Below are 22702 nucleotides of genomic sequence, written 5' to 3'. Positions count from 1 at the left end.
AAAATACGTTCTTCCCTCGTTTTTTCATCTTTTGTTTTCCGTCGCTTTCATCGCATGTTTTATAGGTCGATGTTTTCTCCTTGCATTGTTTCTCTAGGGCGTTTTGGTTAATCTTTGGATTATGGCAACTTGGCGATTTTTTGGCGAACATTTGGCGACCAACCCTGCTACAACAACCTGCTAGTTTTTGTTTGGACGCCATTTTGTTCTCACGAAGTAAAGTCATGTTTCTTTTTTTCTTTTTTATTTTACTGAAAATTTTTTCCAACAATCTGCTAGCCGAATTACGCTTATGCTAGAACTTTTATGAACAAAAGTGCTTAATCATAACGAAGATTAGGTGCGAAATTAGGAGAAAGTGCAGAATCGCAAACTGCTCGCCGCGTTTTTAAGAATTGGACATACACGGTATCATCCATGTACACGTCGACCTATTTTCACTTAAAAAACATCCCAGAATTGCACAAAAATGGCATTGCGCACACTCTTGACTTTATCCATGTACACTGTTAAAGTCCTAGCTAGTAACCTTTATCGCCTTACCAAAATGTCTCCAAACTACCTGTTACCATATTCCAAAGATTAGCCGGCGTTTTTGTTCACGATGTTACAGGCCGCCACTTCTGTGCGGTGATTTAAAAATAAGAGAAAAATTTAAAAAATGTGCGGTAACTTATCGATATGTGTATGTTAAAAATTATCAAATTAATAACAATTAATCCTTAATTCTTTCGTATTAGGTTTAGTTTTTTCTAAACCTTTTTCCGATTGATAATTGATTCATTAATATATTTATATGTAGATGCTGGACTGGGAAGTGGAGTTGCTTTACAGCATGACAAAACAATCTGTGGATGTTCTTAGCCAAGATCCGCAACAATTAGCAACCGAAATCATCAACTGGTTGAGACCATTCTTGAGTAAGTTTCGAGATTCTTAGTTGTACGCCAGTTTAAAGATAGCTTAATGGGTAATATGCCTAAGTATGTGTTTATTAAAATGAAGAAGTATAATAAACAAGCCCCATTTAATTAATTTAATCAAAAATTATTGCATTCTAATTTGCACATTTTTACAGTAAGTTTTCTTTCTTTTATCTCTGTTTTACGCTAGTTCAATGTCTCTTGGTTAATTGTTGTTATTTTTAAGTGTCTATGAAATCGAATTTAGAAGTTTTAAATATCCATGTTTCTTGTTCATCTAAAAATGATGCTAATTAGTATCTTTATTCATCACGTTTAGTCAAGCTTCGTAGTGTGGAAGTATGCTACAGAAAGACAGTCCGACCGATTGTGTATCCTAGATATATCATCTATTTTACCATTTTTTTAATAATATGAATTGAAAAATGTTACAAAAAATCTCATTGTGATGTAAAATATAATTATCCTTTTTTCCTAAACGAACAGATAAAAGTTTGAACTTCTTCATTTATTAAAATGTATAGCTTTATTTTACTATAAACCTTTTCTTCAGATGGTACTACTGAAACCATGGATCACTTGGTTAACAATGCTCGCGAATGGTGTAACAATAACGTCATCCCTATACTTGTGCCTCAAAACAACTGGTTGACTCTAAGTCTTCCACCTCAAGTGACAATGATGACTTGTCCCCACCCTATCACACACATGGTGAGCACGCCTGATAGTCAACATGTGATATGTTGTTCTCAAGAAACCAACATTGAAATGTACCATCTACCTTCCCGAAATTTTGTTCGCATGTTTCCAGGTAAGACTCTAACTGCCAACTTATGTCAGTTACAGAGAGCAATATTTAACTGTTAAAAACTGAAAAACTTTTCCGAAATTTACAAGTACGAATGTGAACAAAACAAGCGTTTGAAATTAATGATTATATGATACAAAGACATTTGGTAACTCCCAGGCTAGATGGCTTCCTTATCAACACGATATATAGCGTATTGCAACTGGAGATAGCGTTAGCGATACGATATAACGTTGCACCTGCTATGGGTTTCAGAACGTTGCTGACCTATAACCGTTTTGATATATACTTCTAAGTGTATTATATATTAATTGGATTACATTTAGTAGAAGTAGTCTGAATTTATAAAAAATATAAAAATTTGAAATTTCGCAATTTCGGTGCATTTAGATTAGCGGACAGTAAACAGCATTTATTGTGATTTTATTTATAGCATTCATTTTTAATTGATGTCGATATCAATGTCAATTTTTATTTAAATTTGCCTATTCTTCCCCCGTTTGGCAGTCAGTTAATGGATATTGTAGCATTTTTTTTTTTGTTTGTTTTTTTGTTTGTTTGTTTGTTTGTTTTAGAATACAAGAATACTACTGCAACATAATGCTTGTTCGCAGAATAAGTAAATGATTCATATTATGTTAATATTATTTCATTTTCTCACAAGACTAAACATAATTGTCATTTAAGACCTGTTTATACACTCCGTATTATTACTCATTCTCGTTATTATACAAAGCTTATTACTGCGAAGAACATGTAAATGAACAAATCTGAGCGTCCAAATGGATTGCATAAACAGTTTGAAGTACAAAATGTAAACACTCCAAACATCAAAATAAATTACGGTTATTTTCTGGAATTATATCAGTTCTAATTTCAAAACTAACTCTGTAACATCATATACCACCGACAAAACACTAATTTATTGCTGAGGCAGTTTCCGTGTGTAAGCCGATAATATTTTGCTGAGTTGTTTTATCGTTGTATTTTTGGGGTTGACTTTTTATAAGAGTTCAATATTCAAATGACCTACGAATAATTCTTTATCCCAAAACGTGACATAATAGATGTTAAAATGTATTGTTCTTATTTTATTTAATCCCATTATACTGTTGCGTGCGTACGGGTTCGTTATGAAGTGAATGCACAAGTCCGATGAAAAATGAACAAAACTTTTTATTATCACAACAAAAATGCTTAACTTTTCTCAAATTATCATGCAGTATTACAATATCTCACAGTAGTTATCTTTTAACTACTCAAATGTACAATAGAACGTAATTCAAAACAGCTAAAGAACGCTAATCCGCGAATTCGCTATAATCAACAACAGCAGTTTTCTAAACAACAACAAACTAAGCAACTACTACGAACTGAGATGTTTTCCTCCTTTTATAAGATTTTAAAATCACATAATCTAGAATTTTCTAGTACTTTCTGGAAATCAAAAAGAGATATTTATTTATTTAACGCACGCGCTCTTGTATTTTTAATTTTTCCGGCTTAGCTTTCTTTTAATATTCGTCACGCGATGCACTGCGCGAGAAATAAAACCATTTAATTTATAATTGAACTAACATTAGCTTTTTAAATACCAAATTCGTAACATTGCCCCCTTCCCAAGGACTGCACGTCCCGGGCAGTACAATCCCTGGACAGGAAGCTAAACTTACAACTGTGGCATAAATGCATTAATAAGCATTACATTACAATAATAAACAACATGAACAATAAATGCAATAAATAAAACAAATCAAATGCTATCAAATACAAAATGCAAATCAAATACTAAATACAAATCAAATCAAATACATATTTATAAACAAAAAGGACCATGGTCTAATACTATTTACAATTATTTACATTACGTACTATGGCCATAGTAATAAGCTAACCTGTCGTAAGAGTTCGAAGACTCACGGATCCGAACCACGACGTCATTCGTGTTCAGTACTGTATATGGACCATCCGAAGGTGACTGTAATTTAGGACTCAGTCCTTTTCGTTGAATCGGGTTCCACAACCTCACCTTGTCTCCTTATTTGAATTTATGTCCAGTAGCTCTCGTGTAGTATGTGGTCATCACCTTCTCCGTCGCCAAGTTCACTCGCTTTCGTGCGGAACGGTGCATCACTTCAAAACGGGCCTGGACATCTTGGATGTCTTCCTCAGGCAATGTAGGAGCATCCGTACGGAGATCAAACAGGCGGTCACAAGGGAGACGAAGGTCTCGACCGAAAAGCATCTGTGATGGAGAATAGCTGGTAGTCTTGCGTTTCTTTTTGGCCCTAGCACGATTTCGGCAGCTTCCTGAGCTGGGTCTTTCGGACAAGGCGTTGGCATTTCCAAGTGAGGATCCCTTTTGAGGATGGATAGTCATGCCATCAGATGCTGAGAGCAGTTTGTTGTTTTTCAAGTCTAAGGAAAAACTGTATTTCCTTAAAAAGTCCAATCCGAGTATGCATGGATCTGTGATATCCGCTACATAAGCCGTGTGATGGTAGGCGGCATTTCCAAATGTGATGTTTACGTTTAACTTTCCACTTATGTCGATTTTATCACCAGACGCAGTCTGAAGGGTAACACAGGATGGCGTCCAAATAAGTTTATCTTTAAACTGTTCAGCTAAATCTTTCCTAATGATGGTAACATTAGCTCCTGTGTCAATGATCATATTGCAGGGAACTCCATCGATATTCCCATTGATGGACAGTCCGTTATTGTTGCCACTCACTATAGAGATCTTAAGCGCTTTAAAACAGGGTTTTTCATTATCTGGCAACCTCCGTTCCTTGATATGGTCATTAATTTGTTTCCTGCGTCGTTGCTCAGAAATTGTCTCAATTTTCGTACCCTGGGGTGTTCTGCAATTCTTTCTTACTTGGCCTTCAACTGCACAGTTCCAGCACTTTGGTTTCTTGTCAGTCCTTTTCCTTCCCGTGGCATTTAATTGTCTGTTTAAATCGTATGCCTTATTTTCCGTGCTCTGGGGAGTTCTGCAGTTCCCTCGTAGGTGGCCTTCAACACCGCAATTCCAGCACTTTAGGGTCGGTTTCGTTTCACCACTATTCCGTTTTAAAGCATTCACTGGTCTTGTCAACTCATCCGTTTTATTATCCGTGCCCTAGGGTGTTCTGCAATGCCGTTGTAGGTGACCTTCAGAACCACATCTCCAACATCTTACAGCCACTTTGTTCTCACTGCTACTCCGTATCAAAGCATCGACTTGTCTGGATAAATCATCTAAACGAGCCATCAACTGGTCCCCTGGGTCGTGGACTCGCACAGCTCTGACTGGATAGCGATCCCTAAGAGTTGCTTGCTGGGCTGCCTCCAATTTCACGGCGTACAACAGAGCGCTTTTTACATCTTTTACATCTGCCATTCGCAGTGCTTTCTGTATTTCAGGGTCCCGGATGCCATCGATGAAATATTGCAGCGACAGAATTTCCCTCGTTTCTCTCGGGCACTCCGTAAATGCGAGGTGGGACAGCCTTTCAACATCCGTGGCGAGTTCCTGGAGTGTTTCGGTGAGCTTCTGTTGACGGGATTTTAATTGGAGCCTGCTGTAGTCTTTTAAACATTTCTCCCCGAAGCGCAGCTCCAAGGCGCCGGACAGAGCTTCGAAATCTAACCTTTTGTTTTCGGGAAGAGTCTGAAGGATATCCGCTGCGTCGGCTCTTAAAGAAGCGGCGAGATGACAGGCCTTAGCTTGGGAATCCCATCCATTCGCATCCGCCACGATAGAAAATTGTGTCTTATACACCTGCCAGGAGGTCTTCCCATCATATGTCGATAGCTTCAGAGAGGGACGAGCAGGCATGGGTAGAAATTTAAACCATCCGAAGTGCTCCCTGCCGTCGCTACGAATTTCTTTAAAGTGTCAACTTCTTTGGCGACTACAGCAGAAATTCTGTCTTCGATTTGTTGTTCAATATGTCCTTGGACGGCAGAAACTCTTTCTTCAATTTGTTGTTGGAAGACCGAAACTCTTCCTTCGACTTGTCGCTCCACAGCCGACACTCTATCTTCTATTTCATCTTTGACAGAAGAAACCTTTTCTTCAATTTGCCCAACTTTATTTTCAACCACATCTATTCTACCTTCCATAGCATCGAATTTGGTTTCTATTATGCAGGCAATTTCTCTTTTCATTTCGTATTGACTTTCTTCAATCTTTACTTGTACGGCTTTTATTTCGTCTTTAAAAGTTAATTGACCAGCTTGAATGGCCTCCATCTCTTCCTTAACGGATTCTTGGCCCAATTTCATCTCGCCTTTAATTTCTTCTTTAACGGAGTTGACGGCTCCTTCCATCTTTTCTTGGAAAGCAGCAAATGCAGTCATCATTTGCCTGAATTGTTCTTCCATCTTGTTATTGGCATTCAAACCCCACTTCTGACACCAAAAATTGTTGCGTGAGTACGGGTTCGTTATGAAGTGAATGCACAAGTCCGATGAAAAATGAACAAAACTTTTTATTATCACAACAAAAATGCTTAAATTTTCTCAAATTATCATGCAGTATTACAATATCTCACAGTAGTTATCTTTTAACTACTCAAATGTACAATAGAACGCTAATCCGCGAATTCGCTATAATCAACAACAGCAGTTTTCTAAACAACAACAAAGTAAGCAACTACTACAAACTGAGATGTTTTCCTCCTTTTATAAGATTTTAAAATCACGCGCTAGAATTTTCTAGTACTTTCTGGAAATCAAAAAGTGATATTTATTTATTTAACGCACGCGCTCTTGTATTTTTAATTTTTCCGGCTTAGCTTTCTTTTAATATTCGTCACGCGCTGCACTGCGCGAGAAATAAAACCATTTAATTTATAATTGAACTAACATTAGCTTTTTAAATACCAAATTCGTAACAATACATTAATCATATTTCTCAATATCGCTAGCCGACATAAAGTGTTCTAATAATCCTTTCTCTGGTATGAGAAGCTTGGTGAATTACTTTTGACCATCAGATGATCACCTTCAGTTCCCTCTTTAGGATTGCTGAGCTCTTAATTAAAATTAGAATAATATATAGACTTTTTTCGAACATAATAAAAATAAAGAATTGTTGTTGTTATTTCTTCTTGTGTTGAATTTCTCTTGTTGTTGTTTCCCATGTGTTGAATTTCTCTTGTTGTTGTTGAATAGATCTGGCCACTCACTAGAAACAAAATATTAAATTCAAGATTACATCACGAAAATATTAAAAGCACTTAAAAGTTACAGCATTTCGAGTCTTTACGATACCGAAAACGTCTTTACGTCACCTTTACAATATCTCTTATAAAGAATTGTGTTTTAATCGTAAAAGCAAGAGTGCAAATGATGGAGGAAAAAAATCTCGCTATTGCTTGAAAATAATTACCGCAAATAACAACTAAAATGAATGTCACCAGGGTATATCCAAAGTTCCAAATAATGCACATACCTTGAATTTGAATGAAATGAGAAAAAAAAGTTTCTGATGGAGAAACTGCCTTTTCATCAACATTGATCTATCCTGTGGTATTCCAAGAGAAGTAGAGAGTGACTCGGCATTTGTCTTCAGGTCGTCGAATAAGCTTATCTATGTTAGACCACAAGTTATTTGCATATCTGGCAATATATGTAGCTAGCTGGATAGATAGCATGGTTTAAAATTCGGGTTGCATAGGTTGTTTACAATTTTGTATAAACGTTTTAAGCAAAACGTTACCTCTCGACGTATACACACAGATTACCATGTATAACGAATTATACAGTAACTGATAAGATAACTTTAGTGACCACAGCTTAATAGCAAATTTCGCGTTTATGGTAATATCAAGTTGTTTTTATCATCTTCCATTCATGGTCTATTACCTCTTCTTTTCATTGCGTTTTTCCTATTAAATAATTTTTTGATTTTTTCTGAATTTTCTGATTATGTGCTAACTTTTATACAGTTATTACGTATAGTGCAATATATCCGTTAGTATACGATGCTTTTCTATCTCCCTAATTTGCAAGAAAGTACGTTTTTTTAAACTTTTACTTGATTTGAAGTTGCATATAATTTTCATCGTACAAGGACTATATTTGAGCAGTAACTGATTCCTATTTAATATATTTTAAACCACTTAAATTTAAGGTATTAATTTTTACATACATATCACAGTTCTTAATGAAATTTATCTATACATATACTTTAAAGCGAAATTTAGATGTTTGCGGTATTATGTTAAAGAGATATAGACCATTCGTAATCTAAGTAGTTATTATCTATAGTATTAATTAGTTATAGAACAGATTTTATTTCCTCACGAAATACGCGTTTTGAATCTTCGATAACATAGCTGATTTTAATGATTTATTAGCTATAATCTATTAAACTTGAGGACAATTTAAATCTATATCAGGATTCAGCGTAATAACAATATATAGTTAGTTAGATATAACACATATTCACTTCACGTCACTCATATCAACTCACGTCAATTATTTTCAGTGCAAATGTTTCATTATTACATCGAAAATATGTCAGTATCTGTAAACACAAGGTAACTTTCACATTCAACTAAATTTAAATGTTAAGTAACAATTGATGTTCATCAATATCATTTAAAATATTAATCCAATACTGTACGTTGGCGTATTTATCTTTAAAATTCTATTCTTTTACAGGGCACAAGGCACGAATAACATGTCTGTACCTGACACCATCGGGAAGATGGCTTCTCAGTGGATCCAAAGATTCGGAAATCATAGTTTGGAATGTAGAGAAAGGAGATATCGTTCACAAACTGACGTAATTTTGGAAATCTGTTTTATTTTTAAAATAATAATAATCTTGCATTGAGAAATATTTAACTCATCGTTGAAAGCAGAAAGACATTTATTAACGGTCAAAACCATTTATGAAAGAAATTGTGTTTTTAGTATAAATAATATGTAAATCTTTGAATAGATTTATCTGTCGGGAAAAGCCATTTTATCCCCTGATCTCAGTTGGCTAGACTCGATTATTAGTTAGTAATTATTAGCAATTATTAGTTAGCAATTTATTCCCTAATATATGACACAAATAATCAGAAGTCGTTAAACGGTAGAAAAAATAATGACACAAGAACTGCTACTGAAGATTTTAAGCATGATGTCAATATAAAGTCACTTTAACGATATTCTGAAATTCTATATGTATTTTATGCAAAAAACTGGCATTTTTCACGCGTTCGTTTTCACAAACTTCTAAGTATTAAAATTAAGAAGTAGAATATGCAACAAAGCTGTTAACTTTCAACATGTTTTCATGAAGAAAGTAATTCTGTACACGAAATATTATTGAAATTTATGAATGTACGTGAAATCTTATTTCAAGCTAAGTAAGCTTCTTATTTCAAGCTTCTGCTAACACTTGTTTGCAGAAGATTTTATTATTCCGAAATATTAACTTAAATTACGGGATTCATTCTTAATATTAAATTCCTCAGCGAGTATGGCAGATTTATTTATCTATAAACACAGTTATAGTCATAACCGTGTTTATAGATAAATATATTTATCTATAAAACTTATTATAGATAAATTATATTATTATATATTATTATATATTATTATAGATTATTATAGATAAATTATATTTATCTATAAAACACGGTTATAGTCATAACCGTGCTTTATAGATAAATATAATTACGCAGAAATGAGTGCTATGTGATGTTTTAGTAGTAGTTTTAGACGTTGGGCAAATAGATTTTTGTATTAATACTTAATAAATACTGTATGAAAGAGAGAGCATTTGTTAGCTTGCTTTGAAACCACTTATATTAAGAAAATATATTTACTTTCAGGCACCATACTTCAGGTGTACAGTGCCTAACGACTATCCATTCTGAAGTACTTATTATTAGCGGCTCAGACTCAGGGGTCGTAGCTATCAGTAGAAGAGATAATGGTCAAGTGATCCATAAACTGGAAAACCATAGAGGTGTCATTAGCAGCGTAGCAGTCAACTCTGGAGATGATATTTTTGCTTCAGGTAAAGTAAAATATACGAAAACGAAATTAACTGTGTCATGCAAACAGAACTGAAAGAACTTCCTCTGTATTTAAAGATTAAACTATCTAGCACATTTTATTGCATCCAGAGACGCTTCGAGAATGAAGCAACCGATGTTATTGCTTTGAAAATGAAGCGGTGGTCAGAATGAAAAGATGATCAAGTAAATATTATTGTGCAAGTGCTTGTAAACCATTCATAGGGAAAGCTTAAACTGTATGTAATATAATTAACCGATTACAGTATAAAATTTTTAAATTGATTTCATTATGGAGATGGAGCGATTTAATGCCAAAAGACGAAATAATAATAATTTTTAATACATAATATATGATCAGACTTTAAAATTATGCATGACGTTCAAGAAAAGAAATCTTATTTTGGTATATTCTGTTTTGATTTTTTATTTCTTAGATTAGATTAAATTTTTAGTGTTTTAAATATTATCAATTTCACGCATGAAACGTTTAAAGGATTTCGTGCCTTTTTTTAGAGTTCTTCAAGTCAAAGTTAAAGGTTTTACCAAGACTTAAAGCGTAGTTACTTATGTCAGCTGTGGAGAAATTTGTTTTCTTTGCTATCTCCATATGATGAAACTAGAAAGCCCGGCGGTTATACGAAATGACTATTCTAAATATTATAAATTGATTATAAACAGATGATTTCTAATGCAAACAAATGTTTACGTTCCCCCTGACACGCCCAATTTGCGTTCAGCTGAAAATTCAGTTGAAAATATAATGTCGGAATAAAATCGTCCAACATTTTAAACTCTTTACGCGAAAGAATATTTAGCATAGGAATTTGGGTAAACCTACCTGAGATGTACTACGCGCAACTCGTTAGTTGGTTTCGTCTCCTTTAATTTCTCAACGTTTGCAAATTTGGTAATTCATATGTAAATGTAGTTAAATGCATAATAAGCAACAACTGTATGAATTAAAAATATTTAAATGTTCTTAAATACCATGATAATTTAATTAAAACAATGATAACTGTATGTATGATATCAGTGTATATGGACTATTTGAATGCCGTGGCAACTTCACCCCATTGGCTAGTACAGTTACGCAAGCAACCAAAAAACTATCGGCGACAAACAGAGACTTAAGCCGCATATAATAAAGATTCAGAAAATACCTCTTTGAATGAAAGGCGTACTGAAACCGCTATTTGAATTGTCTTGCTAACGTATAGAAAAAGAAATATTTTTTTAATTTATAGAGATTTTAGTTTAGTGGTTTTTAACTTATTTTCAAGGCATTGTATGAGCAACCATTTTCAGTTATAAATCCGACATCTAACATTTTCATTTTTTTCTGCCTTTAATAATCATGTAAACTGTTTTAAAGATCTCTAAATTTTACACTTTTTCATTTTAAAACGTTTCTAAATTTTTGCACATTATGGATTTACTAAATAGATAAATATATTTTTAAGTAGAATTTTTAAATAACTATTTTCCATGTTATAATATGTGCTAGTTTTCCTGTTATGAAATTTTAAGTGTTTTTCATCTCTCTTTTTCTACATTAAAATCTAGTTTTAAAATTCATTAATTCTGCCATTATTACATTTCAGTCTAATTTTAAGATTATTTCTTGCATTCATTTATCGCAAATATTGTAATTTGTTGATTCTTACATTTGTAGCTTCCACAGACCGTTGCGTTTGTATATGGAGTCTGGAAGATTTCACCTTGCTGAATACAATCCATCTCACTTCTCCCATTACCCATATGGATATCTCATGGGATTCAACATTCTTGTTACTTGCCTGTACTGACCAATCTGTACATGTACGGTCATTGACCACGGGCTCCGATGTTCATTGCCTTTACGGCCATACGTCTCCAGTTACATCTTTATGTTTCGCCAGGGACAATTGCAGATGTGTGGTTGGTTGCAAAGATGGAAAAATCTATCTCTTTGACATACATTCTGCGAAGCTGTTACAGACCCTCACAGGACACAGTGATCCTGTCTCCAGCATTCAGGTAAGATTATACAAGACACAAGACGACTTGTTGAGATACTGAGTTGTTAATAAGTAAGCAATCCTCTTCAAAATCGTCTGTAGTCTTTTCTAATTGTCATATGAAATTGAAACTTGGCATATATGTTAATTATAGGAAAATACTTTCTAGAATGAAAATGTAGTTTGTAAACTTTGCCATCGATGACATTTTAACAGAAAAGTTATGCAAGCAAAAATTTTTTTATTATATGGAAAGTAAGCAGCATTTTCAGTTAATCCGTTCTGCATATATTACTTAAAAGAAGAAAATACTCGCTTTCGTTCGATTAGTTTATCGGTACAGGGAGAGATACAAGTGCGTAAAATCCTTCGATGAATTCTTAAGCTGAAGTACATGCTTTTCTGTCCCTTATTTATGGAAAGAGGTTTATAATTAGCCAAATGTAATGTGGTGTGTTAGACAACGATATCGTGGAGTGGTTAAACGTGATCTGAATCGATGAGATTTGCTTATAGGCGTTTGGTCTGAAATTTTGGACTGAAGAGACACATTTTAACTAGGTGAATGTGACAAATACTTAGTTGACCAAACATATAATGTTTATTTCCTTGTACGAAGTAAAAAGGAAGTATTGTAATTGCGAAGCATTTTAGGCAGCATATTTCAACGAAAATATCCATTTTGACCGCTAACGAATGCAATTTAACGATGTTTTTGCGTGACATCTGTACGTAAGAACAGAATAAAAAATTCTTTTCCTTCAAAAAAATTATAAAACTGCCTTAAAATGAATTCTGAAGAGAATTTTTCGTGGTGTCTGTACGTATGTATGTTACGTATGTATCTCGCATAACTCAAAAACGAATAGCTTCAGAACGTTGAAATTTTGTATATAAGACTGCTATAGCATGTAAATGTGCACCTCGTATTTTAGTTGCAATCGGCCGCACCAAACGTACGAGTATATAAATATATTTATATATATATCCACTCTGTTACCCGGCTCAGTGATCTCAGTTTCTTTACTCTTGTAAATTGTGCATTTTTTGCTTTAAAAATGATCGAATTATGTAGTTCTTATCTTCCGGTTAAGGTTTTTATGCCTTTCGGAAATCTGCAAGCAATATTTGTATAATTATCAACAATTTAAAAGCTGTTTAAGTGTGGTTAAACCCAATTTTTAAATAACATGGCGGATATGTTTCTTTACAATTGAAACAGCAGTATAGTAGATTTGTTTCCAATCTAGAGAGACTAAGCTTCGCAACAACAAAGATAACGCCTTCATTTATTATTGCGAATTAAATCATGCTTAATCCTTTCTGGAATTTTTTCGAGGAAATAAGTGTTTAAGATTTACTTCGTAATTTTTAATATAGATATTCTGCATTTTTAAGTATTTTTGCCTTGTCTCGAAGTGAGAACTGAATTAATTGAATGAGAAATACTGAATCGTCTGTGAAAAGCTGTTTCTTTTTTTTTTTTTTTTTGTTTGCTTAATTTCTTGTATACATGAGTCTAGATTTATTATAATAATTGAATAGAACATGTGGCAACGATTCGATAATTCTTCAAATGATATAAATTTTGTGCAGAGCTAAAATATGAACGAAATATAACGCTGTTAAGTGAACGTAGCGCCAGAGCGTTGCTATTGTAAACAAATAGAGTGAATTTTAAAGAGTGCATTTATTCTATTGTGGTTTATGCGCTATCGACGAAGTAGATTTAATTCAATTCAATAAGTTTAAATGAAATGCAAGAAAAAATGCGTATAATTTAATATTCCGTACAAGAAAGTTATGTGGTGTACATATCAGAATTTGTATATCTGTAATGGTGTGTAAAAACATATGCTTGAAACCGATTACATTTCTCTATTGTGTGACTAAATAGCTACTTTTTGCCTTGGCTTATTTTTTTTCACGTCAGTGACTTTTTTTATGCTCCATTAAAGCACATTGCTGCAAGTGCCAGTTAAAGCCACCTTTTGAGCAGCTTATGCTTTCTGCTTTACACGAAGGAGTTGTCTTGGAGACCACCGTATTTGTGTAAGATTGAGCAATACTTTATTCTAATTAGAAATTGAAGGGATTGCTTCGGACCAACTTTGATGAAGCTCGTGCCAACTGCTGATGCTTTCAGATGTTTTGTTTCCCCACTTTCAGATTTTGTTAGTATGACTTCTGATCGCGGGAACTCCTGGAATTTCGTATAATCGAAGAATTGTTAAGTCTCTCTGTCAAAAAAAGGCCAACATGTCACTTACACTTCTTACACTTTCCTTAAAGCGCATAGTGAACACTTTATGTAACTTTAGAATCATATGCTGCCTTTCAGTGTCTTCAAATGTTAAATTTTTACGCGATGATGAGTTATATGTATTCCTAGAAATAACTTCTTTCTTATCTGTACACTACGTTATGTCAGAAAATACCAAATAGAATGGATCAGAGCATTTTTAAAAAAGGTTGCCTTAATTGTAATACATAGCGCAGATGTTTTGAATATTGCTTCTCAGCAATCAAATTGAGCAACATCCTTTTAAAATACAATTTTCCTATGCTGTCTTTTCTAAATTAATGTTACTAACTGAAGTCTTTTTATTAGAATTTTATCTCGAGATTCCTTTATAATTTATGGTACTATACATTTTCTTCTCAAATTTATCCTTTTACTAATTCAGGAGCATATACCGAGGACTGAAGTTTTCTTAAATATTCTTTACTTGAAGCTATTACGTTAAAATCGCTTTAAATCCGCCTTTATTTTATGATAATCATTAGACACATCTCCGTACTTAGGTTGTGAATTCGAGTTCCCCTTTCACGAACCAAAAATTAAGATATTTGTACAAGCATTTATCACTGTCATTGCTTCGGTAGCCTTCTGATACCAATTCTGTTAATACTATAAAGTGATTTTAGTTTATTTACATATTTGTCTATTTTTATTACATTTTTTTACGTAACGGAAATGATAACAGAACAAAATTTTATTTTATAAGTTTTATGTCAAATGCAGTCTAATTTACTACAACTAGGAAACAGACAAATATTGAACATTTAGGAAAAATCCAAAGAAAATCAGATTGAGAATTAAAGCTTTACTTGAAAAGTTCGCAATTTTCTCGGCAATTCTCGGAATTTTACACGACATAATAAAAAAGAAATGCCATTCGACAACCTAGTGTTTGGTGAAGATTTTAGTCAAGACTCATTGGAGTCTTGATCGAGGCAAACATGTATACACTCAAACTGTAGATTTCTTTAGATAGATGGCGCTACCTTTTCGTTCGCTTTATGTCTTTTGCGTGTAAATACAGCCACGGCTTTTCCTTCGTTGCATATTTCTTTGTTGCTGATGAAGAGCGACCTGTACCTGTTTGCCTTCGAAATTAATAGAATCTTGGCTGAAATTTACACCAAACACAAAGTTGTTGCTTTGCCTAAAATGCCATTGATCTAAAAATTCAAACTAAGATTTAAAATATTTACTGGAAAATATTTAGTTATTTATTTTGTTAGGACATTTTTATTTCCATTATTTTTCTATTAAAGAAATTAAGTTATTAATTATTACTTACTATTATTTTTTTACATTTTTGAATTAGAGAAGAAAAAAGCTTTTGGAATTTGAAAGAACTTGAAAAAACATATACCCTTAATATAAACTAGCTTTGTAATTTGTAAAGATTTACTATTTTAGATCGCGTTTTCTTCTATTCTATGCTTTCAATATGCATCAGTTTCTTTGTTTTCCTATATTATTTATTTCTATATATTATTTGTTGCATTTTTTAACTGTTAAACGTTTTATTTTTTAATAATTTTCACTTTTATTCAGTATTTCTTCTGCCTTTTATTCGTCCTTAGATAATACTTTTACTCGAGTGACATATGCAGATAAATCCATGGCTTTAACCAAGAATGGCTAATATTCAAAATACTGAGAAACAGCCTAAAAGTGCTAAAAAGAATGCATTCAAATTAGATTCATTTACCATGTGCATATTTATGAATGCTTGTTAGCTATATTAAATAGTTAATTGTTACAAAACTCTTGAGAGTCATCTGTTTAAAAAAAGGATAAATAATTTCATCCAAAATAACAATTTGTCATAATATCACATAACAATAAAATCGTTGCATTAGATTTCTATTGCAAAATATCTGAAATGAATGAAATGAAAGTCTAGAATCTCGTTGCAAAAAAGAAGTAGTCTATAAATGTTTAGCAGTTATTTCATATTCACGAAAGTTTATTCTGTTTATTATTTACCGATTTTTATTTTACAGCCAGCGTTCTCGTGCAGAAATACTGGAAACTAATTAATTTACCCACTTAACAATTTTGGTCAAATACCGTAGATTATACAAGCAACCATTTTGTTGTTTAGCAAGATTTACCGTATGTGGTACGGTTATCTCCTTTTCAAAATTTTACTTCTTGACTATCCCGCATTATTTACTTTAGTTTACTTTTTTATTTCTAGATGGCATTACTTGATTTGCATTTTTTTTTCTTTTTTTCCTATTGAATTCATACTGCAACTTTTATTTTCTTACAGATATATTATTTCGCATTTGCTGAAGGTTTAGCTTAGTAATGTTTTATTATAAATGAATTAATTTTTTATCTCTATTATTAAAAGTGTATAAAATTTCTTTTAAATTATATCATTGCAATTTGCATGTGTTAATTTTCGTTCGTTCCTTGTTTTAAACTACTTTCTTGCGCTGTTCCTTGTTTTAAAATATACCATACCGAGATAAAATATTTAGTTAAAATTTTCAGATGTGTAAAAAATGCGGATACGATTCCGTTTTGAGGACTGTAAAAAATCGCCAAACTATTGTTGATGCCAGTGCTGCCAAAAATAATTGCGGCAACCCTAACACAAAAAAGGAAGTATAATAGTAAATAACTATCTAAAAGGTTATTGTTTTAATTTAGATGAAAGGTTAATTTCATATAATACTTTTTTATTGTTATAATTTATATGAAAAAGGCTAAACATAACTGAATGGAAGCATAAGAATAAATAACTATTTCAGATCATTATTATAATTTATATAAAAAATGGCTAAACATAACTGAATGGATTCCTGCATCGTTATTTCGCTACCGAGTCATAGCTAAAGCATAATTTCATCTCGTTGGTTGTTCAAACACAATTTTCTATAATGAATGATGCCTTTTCTTAGAAAAATTCTATTGCAGACTTTTCGTCATGGGCAATTCCCAAATTGTTAAATCCATAGGATATCAAAAAAGGATTTAAAATCAAAAAAGTATTTAAAAATTAAACTAGTATTTCAATGGCATCTTAAGAAATACAGAACTATCTAAACTTACGCAATTTGAAATCAGCGCGTACTCTAGATTTGGCGCTCTGTTAAATGTGCACGTTTTCTAGTTTTGGCCCTTTTACGCATATATTTTCGCTGCAATTTTTTTACGGTCCTCAAAACGGAATAGTACCAAATTCGAAATACAAACCTATGTAAAATGTTTATTACCACATACATGTGTAAAAACATTACATGAGTATTTTATGTAAAATATGCTTAGTGTTCATTCTCACTTGCATGCAAAAGGCCCTTCGTAATTTTATCTGTGTATATATGTACTTTAGTTTTGAAATATGAATTACTTTTCGCAAAGAATTCATTTAAAAATGCAATGTTCTTTCAAATTCTATAATTAGAAACACATAAATTTTAGACATTTTTCTAAACTTTATTGAACTTAGTGACTATACAACATTTTAAAGTTTTAAAATTACTCTTCTATGATATTTCAAAGAATTTTTAGTGTAATATACCTTTTTATTTTGAAATGATGATAAATTTCATTTTAACGGTAGATTTTTTTCTTTAGGCTCAAGACAACGATCGATTTCTTATAACATCAGGAGGTAATAAGATCGTTGTATGGAATTTCTTCTGTAAAAAATCTGAAATGTTCGGCCCAAAATCCCGCAGCAGGAAAGAAGATAAGCATCAAGAGCCAGTTACATGTGTTGCTGTTTCAAGAGACGGATCTCTTGCAGTTTCAGGTAAAATATGAAAAAACTTAGAAAAAGAACTGAAGTATTTTATTTTTGATTATTCACTAACAAACGATTCTGAGTGAGTACTGCATGTACCATTCGGAGAATGTTAATTTCCTACTTTACATGTTTTTAGCTACGCCATGATACATTTCTTGAAACTTAGTAAAACATTTTGACAATATTATTGCCAGATTAGAGATGCATGCCACATCTGAAAATGGCAGCTACCTGATTTCATAATCCCTATGTAGCTGAGAAATTCGTTTTTTATGTAATTAATAACATGCAAAAAAAATCTGCTTTCTAAATCGGTTTGCGAAATAATTCAGTACGCAAATCAATCAGTTAATACTTCCTATCATATATCATTATCCTCTATAAAAATTAGATCATAGCTTATTTATTTAGCCATGATGAAAATTACATCAGACATCTGAAAACTTATGAAAACACTATAATGATTCTCAAATTAATTTAATGCAATTAATGCAATTAATTTGGTTTTAGATCAGTGTCTGACGGTTTAAGGTCAGAAGATTTCTATTAACAACTATTAATTAGTGTTATAAAGTGTGTATGGTTATTATATTATTTTAATTACCTCGTTATTATGATTTAGATCTTTACTACAACTTCTCATTTTCCGTTTCTTCATTATAAACATAAATCTGTTAGACAGTATTCAAGCTGAAATTTTAGGATTGTAAGACGGAACCTGTTTCTGCCTGTCGGAGCCACGTTACAAAGCTTTGCCAGCTTTGATACCATTGTAATTATTCGGCTTTGCGATTAAATTGTTACGAAGCTCTGAGCCAACATAGATTTTAAATAAATTGCATAGTCTTTGACTACTAGCTTCAGTTTTAATTTGAATTTGACTGTTACTTTAAGTTACATTGCCACAACTGGTGATATTCTCAAACATAGGACGTGCATTTCAAGATAAACAAAAAATATGCTTTTTATGTATCTTTAGACCAAGCGGTAACCCACTCTTAACGTCTCAGGCCATATGATAATCCATTCTAAGTCGGTTAGGGTTTCGTACTAGTTTATGTTACTAAAGATAGTCAAATTCTTTAAGTTATAAAAATCGAATATCACAGGTAGAAACGAAACAAAACAAAACAAAAGTTAACTTTTGCTAGAAACCTTTTAATGTTCAAAGTACTGAACACATAATTTTTGTAAATTAATAATACTGTTGCGTGCGTACGGTTTCGTAATGGATTGAATGCACAAGTCGATAAAATGTTCGTACAGTTTATTCTTATCTCAAGAAACAAACCAAAATGATGAAATGTTTTCAGAGATAATCGTACAATATCCCAGTATCTCACAGTAGTTATATTTAGAATTACTAAAACGTTAAATAGAACACAATTCAAAGCAGAGAAAGCTAATCCGATCTCACCGCGAATTCGCTGCAATCAGCAACAAAAACTTAGTAAACAACTACATTGAGATGTTTTCCTCCGGCTTTTATAAGCTTTTTAATCATGCACGAGAAGAATTTGGCGTTTTCTGGAAAGCAAAAGAGTACAATTATCAGTTATCTATTTATTAATTGTTAAATACGAGTTCTCCTGTATTTTTCTTGCGTAGTAGCTTTCTCTTAAAACTCGTCACGCGCTGCATTGCTCGGGAAAATTTAACAATTTTAATTATAGTTCTACCAAAATAATGCTAACGAAGTACAAAATCCGTAACAATACTCTCTGGAACGTATTATTTCTAATTTCACGGCGCTTTTTCCGAAATTTTGCTTATATAGAGTGAGACTGAGAAGGTTAAATTGATCGTGGTTATTAAGATATCCCCACAGCAATAAAAGTAACAGGTGAAAGAACTAAAAGTTGTGTAAAATATTGATTACTGGAAAGTACTGAAGAAGAAAAATATAATAGAATCCTGAGAAACATCAGCAAAATACCTCGCCTAACTCTGAAAATCAAATATATTGGAACATCAGTAGTCCACTGGATGAAATTCGCTGACATAGCAAAATTATTCTATAAATTTTAGATTTTTAGAAAGATTTGGGAATCTCTCAGCTATCAAAGTTAATTTCTCAAAAAAGGGATAATAATTTGTGCAAGCCTTTCTTACTCTAGAAATCTTCACAATCCAAAGGTTTTTATAACTGCTAGAGAATGAAAATTAGCAAATTTCACATTGCTCTACTTCGGAACATCACACACATCAATCTTACTGTAAAAAAAGTACTACGCAGGACATTTCCTTTCATTGACATCGATTAACAGTCAACAACGCTGAAAAATCTTCTGAGTTACAGACCATTGAACACTATGTTACGTGATGTAAGTGAACATCGAGTAATGCAGAGAACATTGAACTTCCTTTGGAAACATAGCGTAATCAACTCCCATCTACTTCTGAAATGTAAATAGTCCTAAGGGAAGGAGGTATTACAAGTTCTCGGAAATAAATTGATGTCTTCCATCCCTCTAGAATTAATGCTTGATGGAAACTGTTTTCCCAAGATAAACAATGTCCTAATTCTCTAGTCAAGAATTGCAAAGAAAAGAACAAAGTGACTGATTTCACTCTGGCATTGCTGTTTTGCATAATTGAAATGTTCAGTGTTTCACTCTATACGTGATCGATGGTCTAATGGTAGCTTGAGATAAATGATATCTTTAAACAGTTTCATCAGGGAGTATACAGTTCTTTTAAAGTAATTTATTTAAAGACTTTAGAGATCACTACTTGATCTCATCTGCTTCATTTCATATGCTACTGAAATGTTAGTGAAATAAAAAAATTGCTTTATGTCTTTTACTTATCCAGTCGAATACATAGTAACGTAAATGTACTTAACTATATAATAAATAATAACTATATAATTATTGTGTTGATTTCATTACACTTACTAATTTTTACTATATGTACATTATAAGACCAACAGTTGTTTTCTTCCAACTTTTTACCGTAAAATAATAATCGGAACATTTATGGATTTCTATACTTTCTTTCTCAATTTCTGGGAAATTAAGTCTAAACTAGTAAGTAATCGTACCAACTTAATGTTTTTAAGTAAAGTATTCAGTTCAAATTCGTAAATTAATATCAGATAATATCATATGGCGACTTTTATTTGTTTCAATATTTCTTAATCTTTCCAAGCTTTAATTAAAAACTCTTAGAAGCATTTGGCTATAACTTGAATTAGCAATTTATTTTTCTTTCTTTAAGGTTCCAGGGATAAAGTAGTGAAAGTCTGGCAGCTGAATTCAGGAGAACTCCACGCTAGTCTGAAAGGACATACAGCCAGTATTACTTGTGTGGCTTTCTCCCCGAATGGCTTGTTTGCTGTTTCAGGATCAGATGACGCCACACTTAAAGTCTGGGGCCTCACGCTAGGGCTTATAGTCTCAACATTTCAGGTATAGTTTGTAAATATATAAAAATCTTATGCTTTATTCCATTTGTTAACGCATTACATTCTTCGAATTTATTGATGTTGATTTCAAAGTAGATTTATGCGCATTCAGCACACAAACAAATAAAGAATGATGTCCTTGGTTCATTTTTCTTAATTGCTATTAAATTATTTTGTCGTCGCATTGGCACTACGTAACTTTCCGAAAATAATTTAACGCCATTTTGGAGGTAAGGTATTCTAAATGACGGTAGGAAAGCAATTGCAAGTGATTTCGAATATGATATAATCTGATCTTCAAAGCTATGAAAAATCAAATGAATGAACACGATTTCATGATGAAAAATTATAATTTTTCTTTTTGAAATTATCGGTGTCACAAACTTACTAATATATGCATCGAGTTTCAGTGACACAAGTAATAAATCTTTACTATTTTTCGTTCACTTAACAATAATATTCAAAATTAATCGAAATTGTCTACAACTACCTGTGTTTAATGCACAATATTTAAACTTAAAGGATGTAATAAAACTGCATATAACAAGCTTCAGCTTCATTACAGTTGAACACTGCCTAACACCAATAATGATTAGACAACCAGCAAATTAACGACTCAACACTTGTTCACTCTCAAGATAAACGAGTGACCGAACCATCTTCTCTAAATACCTGTTTCACTTCTATTTAAACCTTAACAAACATATGTTCTGGTGAAGATTGAAAAAAAAAAAGAAAAGAAAAAGAAAAGCACGAAAGTAAATGAACGTAAAATTACCGGTGAGTTTTATAAATCTTAAAATGTTTGCAGTTATAACTTCGAAAAATAACAATAATAACTAAAACATTAGCAAACTTAGGAAACTGTTATGCAATAGCGCAATATATGGATTTAAAAATACTTTTTATTAACTACAATAAAGCTATTTATGTCCAAAAATTATCACTTGAATATATTGTAAATTAAATTATTTTAATTTGTAGCAATTATACAAATTCTTTAACACATAATGGCTTTTAAATCAGCCAGTATTTTGTGTTAAGTGAAAAGTGTTTTTCAGACTGTGTTCCGAAACATCCATTAAGTGTTCCTCGAAATGTGAAACTCATGTTAAAGGACAACGAAACATTGTCAGCTTTTGTATATTTAACACAATTTAAAAAAATTCTTAAAAATGAAATTTTAGAGAGAAACCAAAATATAAAGAGATTTAAATCGCTCACGTAATACATTTAGTAATACACCAGATGATTTACATTGCCAGCAAAATACACGCAGGATACATTTAGGGCTCTGTTCTGTCCTCAGAAATACAGAGTTTTAAGTGTTGCTTTAGTATTGTAAACGTATCAGCTTTCTTTGGAATTCTTACTTTTTTATTTTATCTTCTCTTCGAAATTCGTAAGTAATATAATATGTTTAATAATACTAACTAATAAGTGTGATACTTCTTACCGTTAAAATTACTATTGTTTAAAAAATTAATTCTTTTCAAAATT

At 32.2% G+C, this 22702-nt stretch overlaps 1 protein-coding gene across 1 annotated transcript in view; it reads left to right on the top strand.

The window, feature by feature from the left end:
• Positions 1 to 22702, top strand: part of LOC118187743 (protein qui-1-like) — a 148988-nt gene that overhangs the window by 103797 nt on the left and 22489 nt on the right. The window contains exons 13-19 of the mRNA XM_035358018.2: positions 803 to 920; positions 1477 to 1734; positions 8389 to 8512; positions 9555 to 9742; positions 11416 to 11759; positions 17625 to 17802; positions 21016 to 21206. Of these exons, the coding sequence (XP_035213909.1) occupies positions 803 to 920; positions 1477 to 1734; positions 8389 to 8512; positions 9555 to 9742; positions 11416 to 11759; positions 17625 to 17802; positions 21016 to 21206 (1401 nt within the window). The remainder of the gene's footprint in view (positions 1 to 802; positions 921 to 1476; positions 1735 to 8388; positions 8513 to 9554; positions 9743 to 11415; positions 11760 to 17624; positions 17803 to 21015; positions 21207 to 22702) is intronic.

Source organism: Stegodyphus dumicola, chromosome 8, assembly GCF_044657685.1.
Source record: "Stegodyphus dumicola isolate Sdum_Otavi_A_Nest chromosome 8, ASM4465768v1".
Taxonomy (NCBI): Eukaryota; Metazoa; Arthropoda; class Arachnida; order Araneae; family Eresidae; genus Stegodyphus; species Stegodyphus dumicola.
This window is presented reverse-complemented; position numbering and strand designations above follow the sequence as displayed.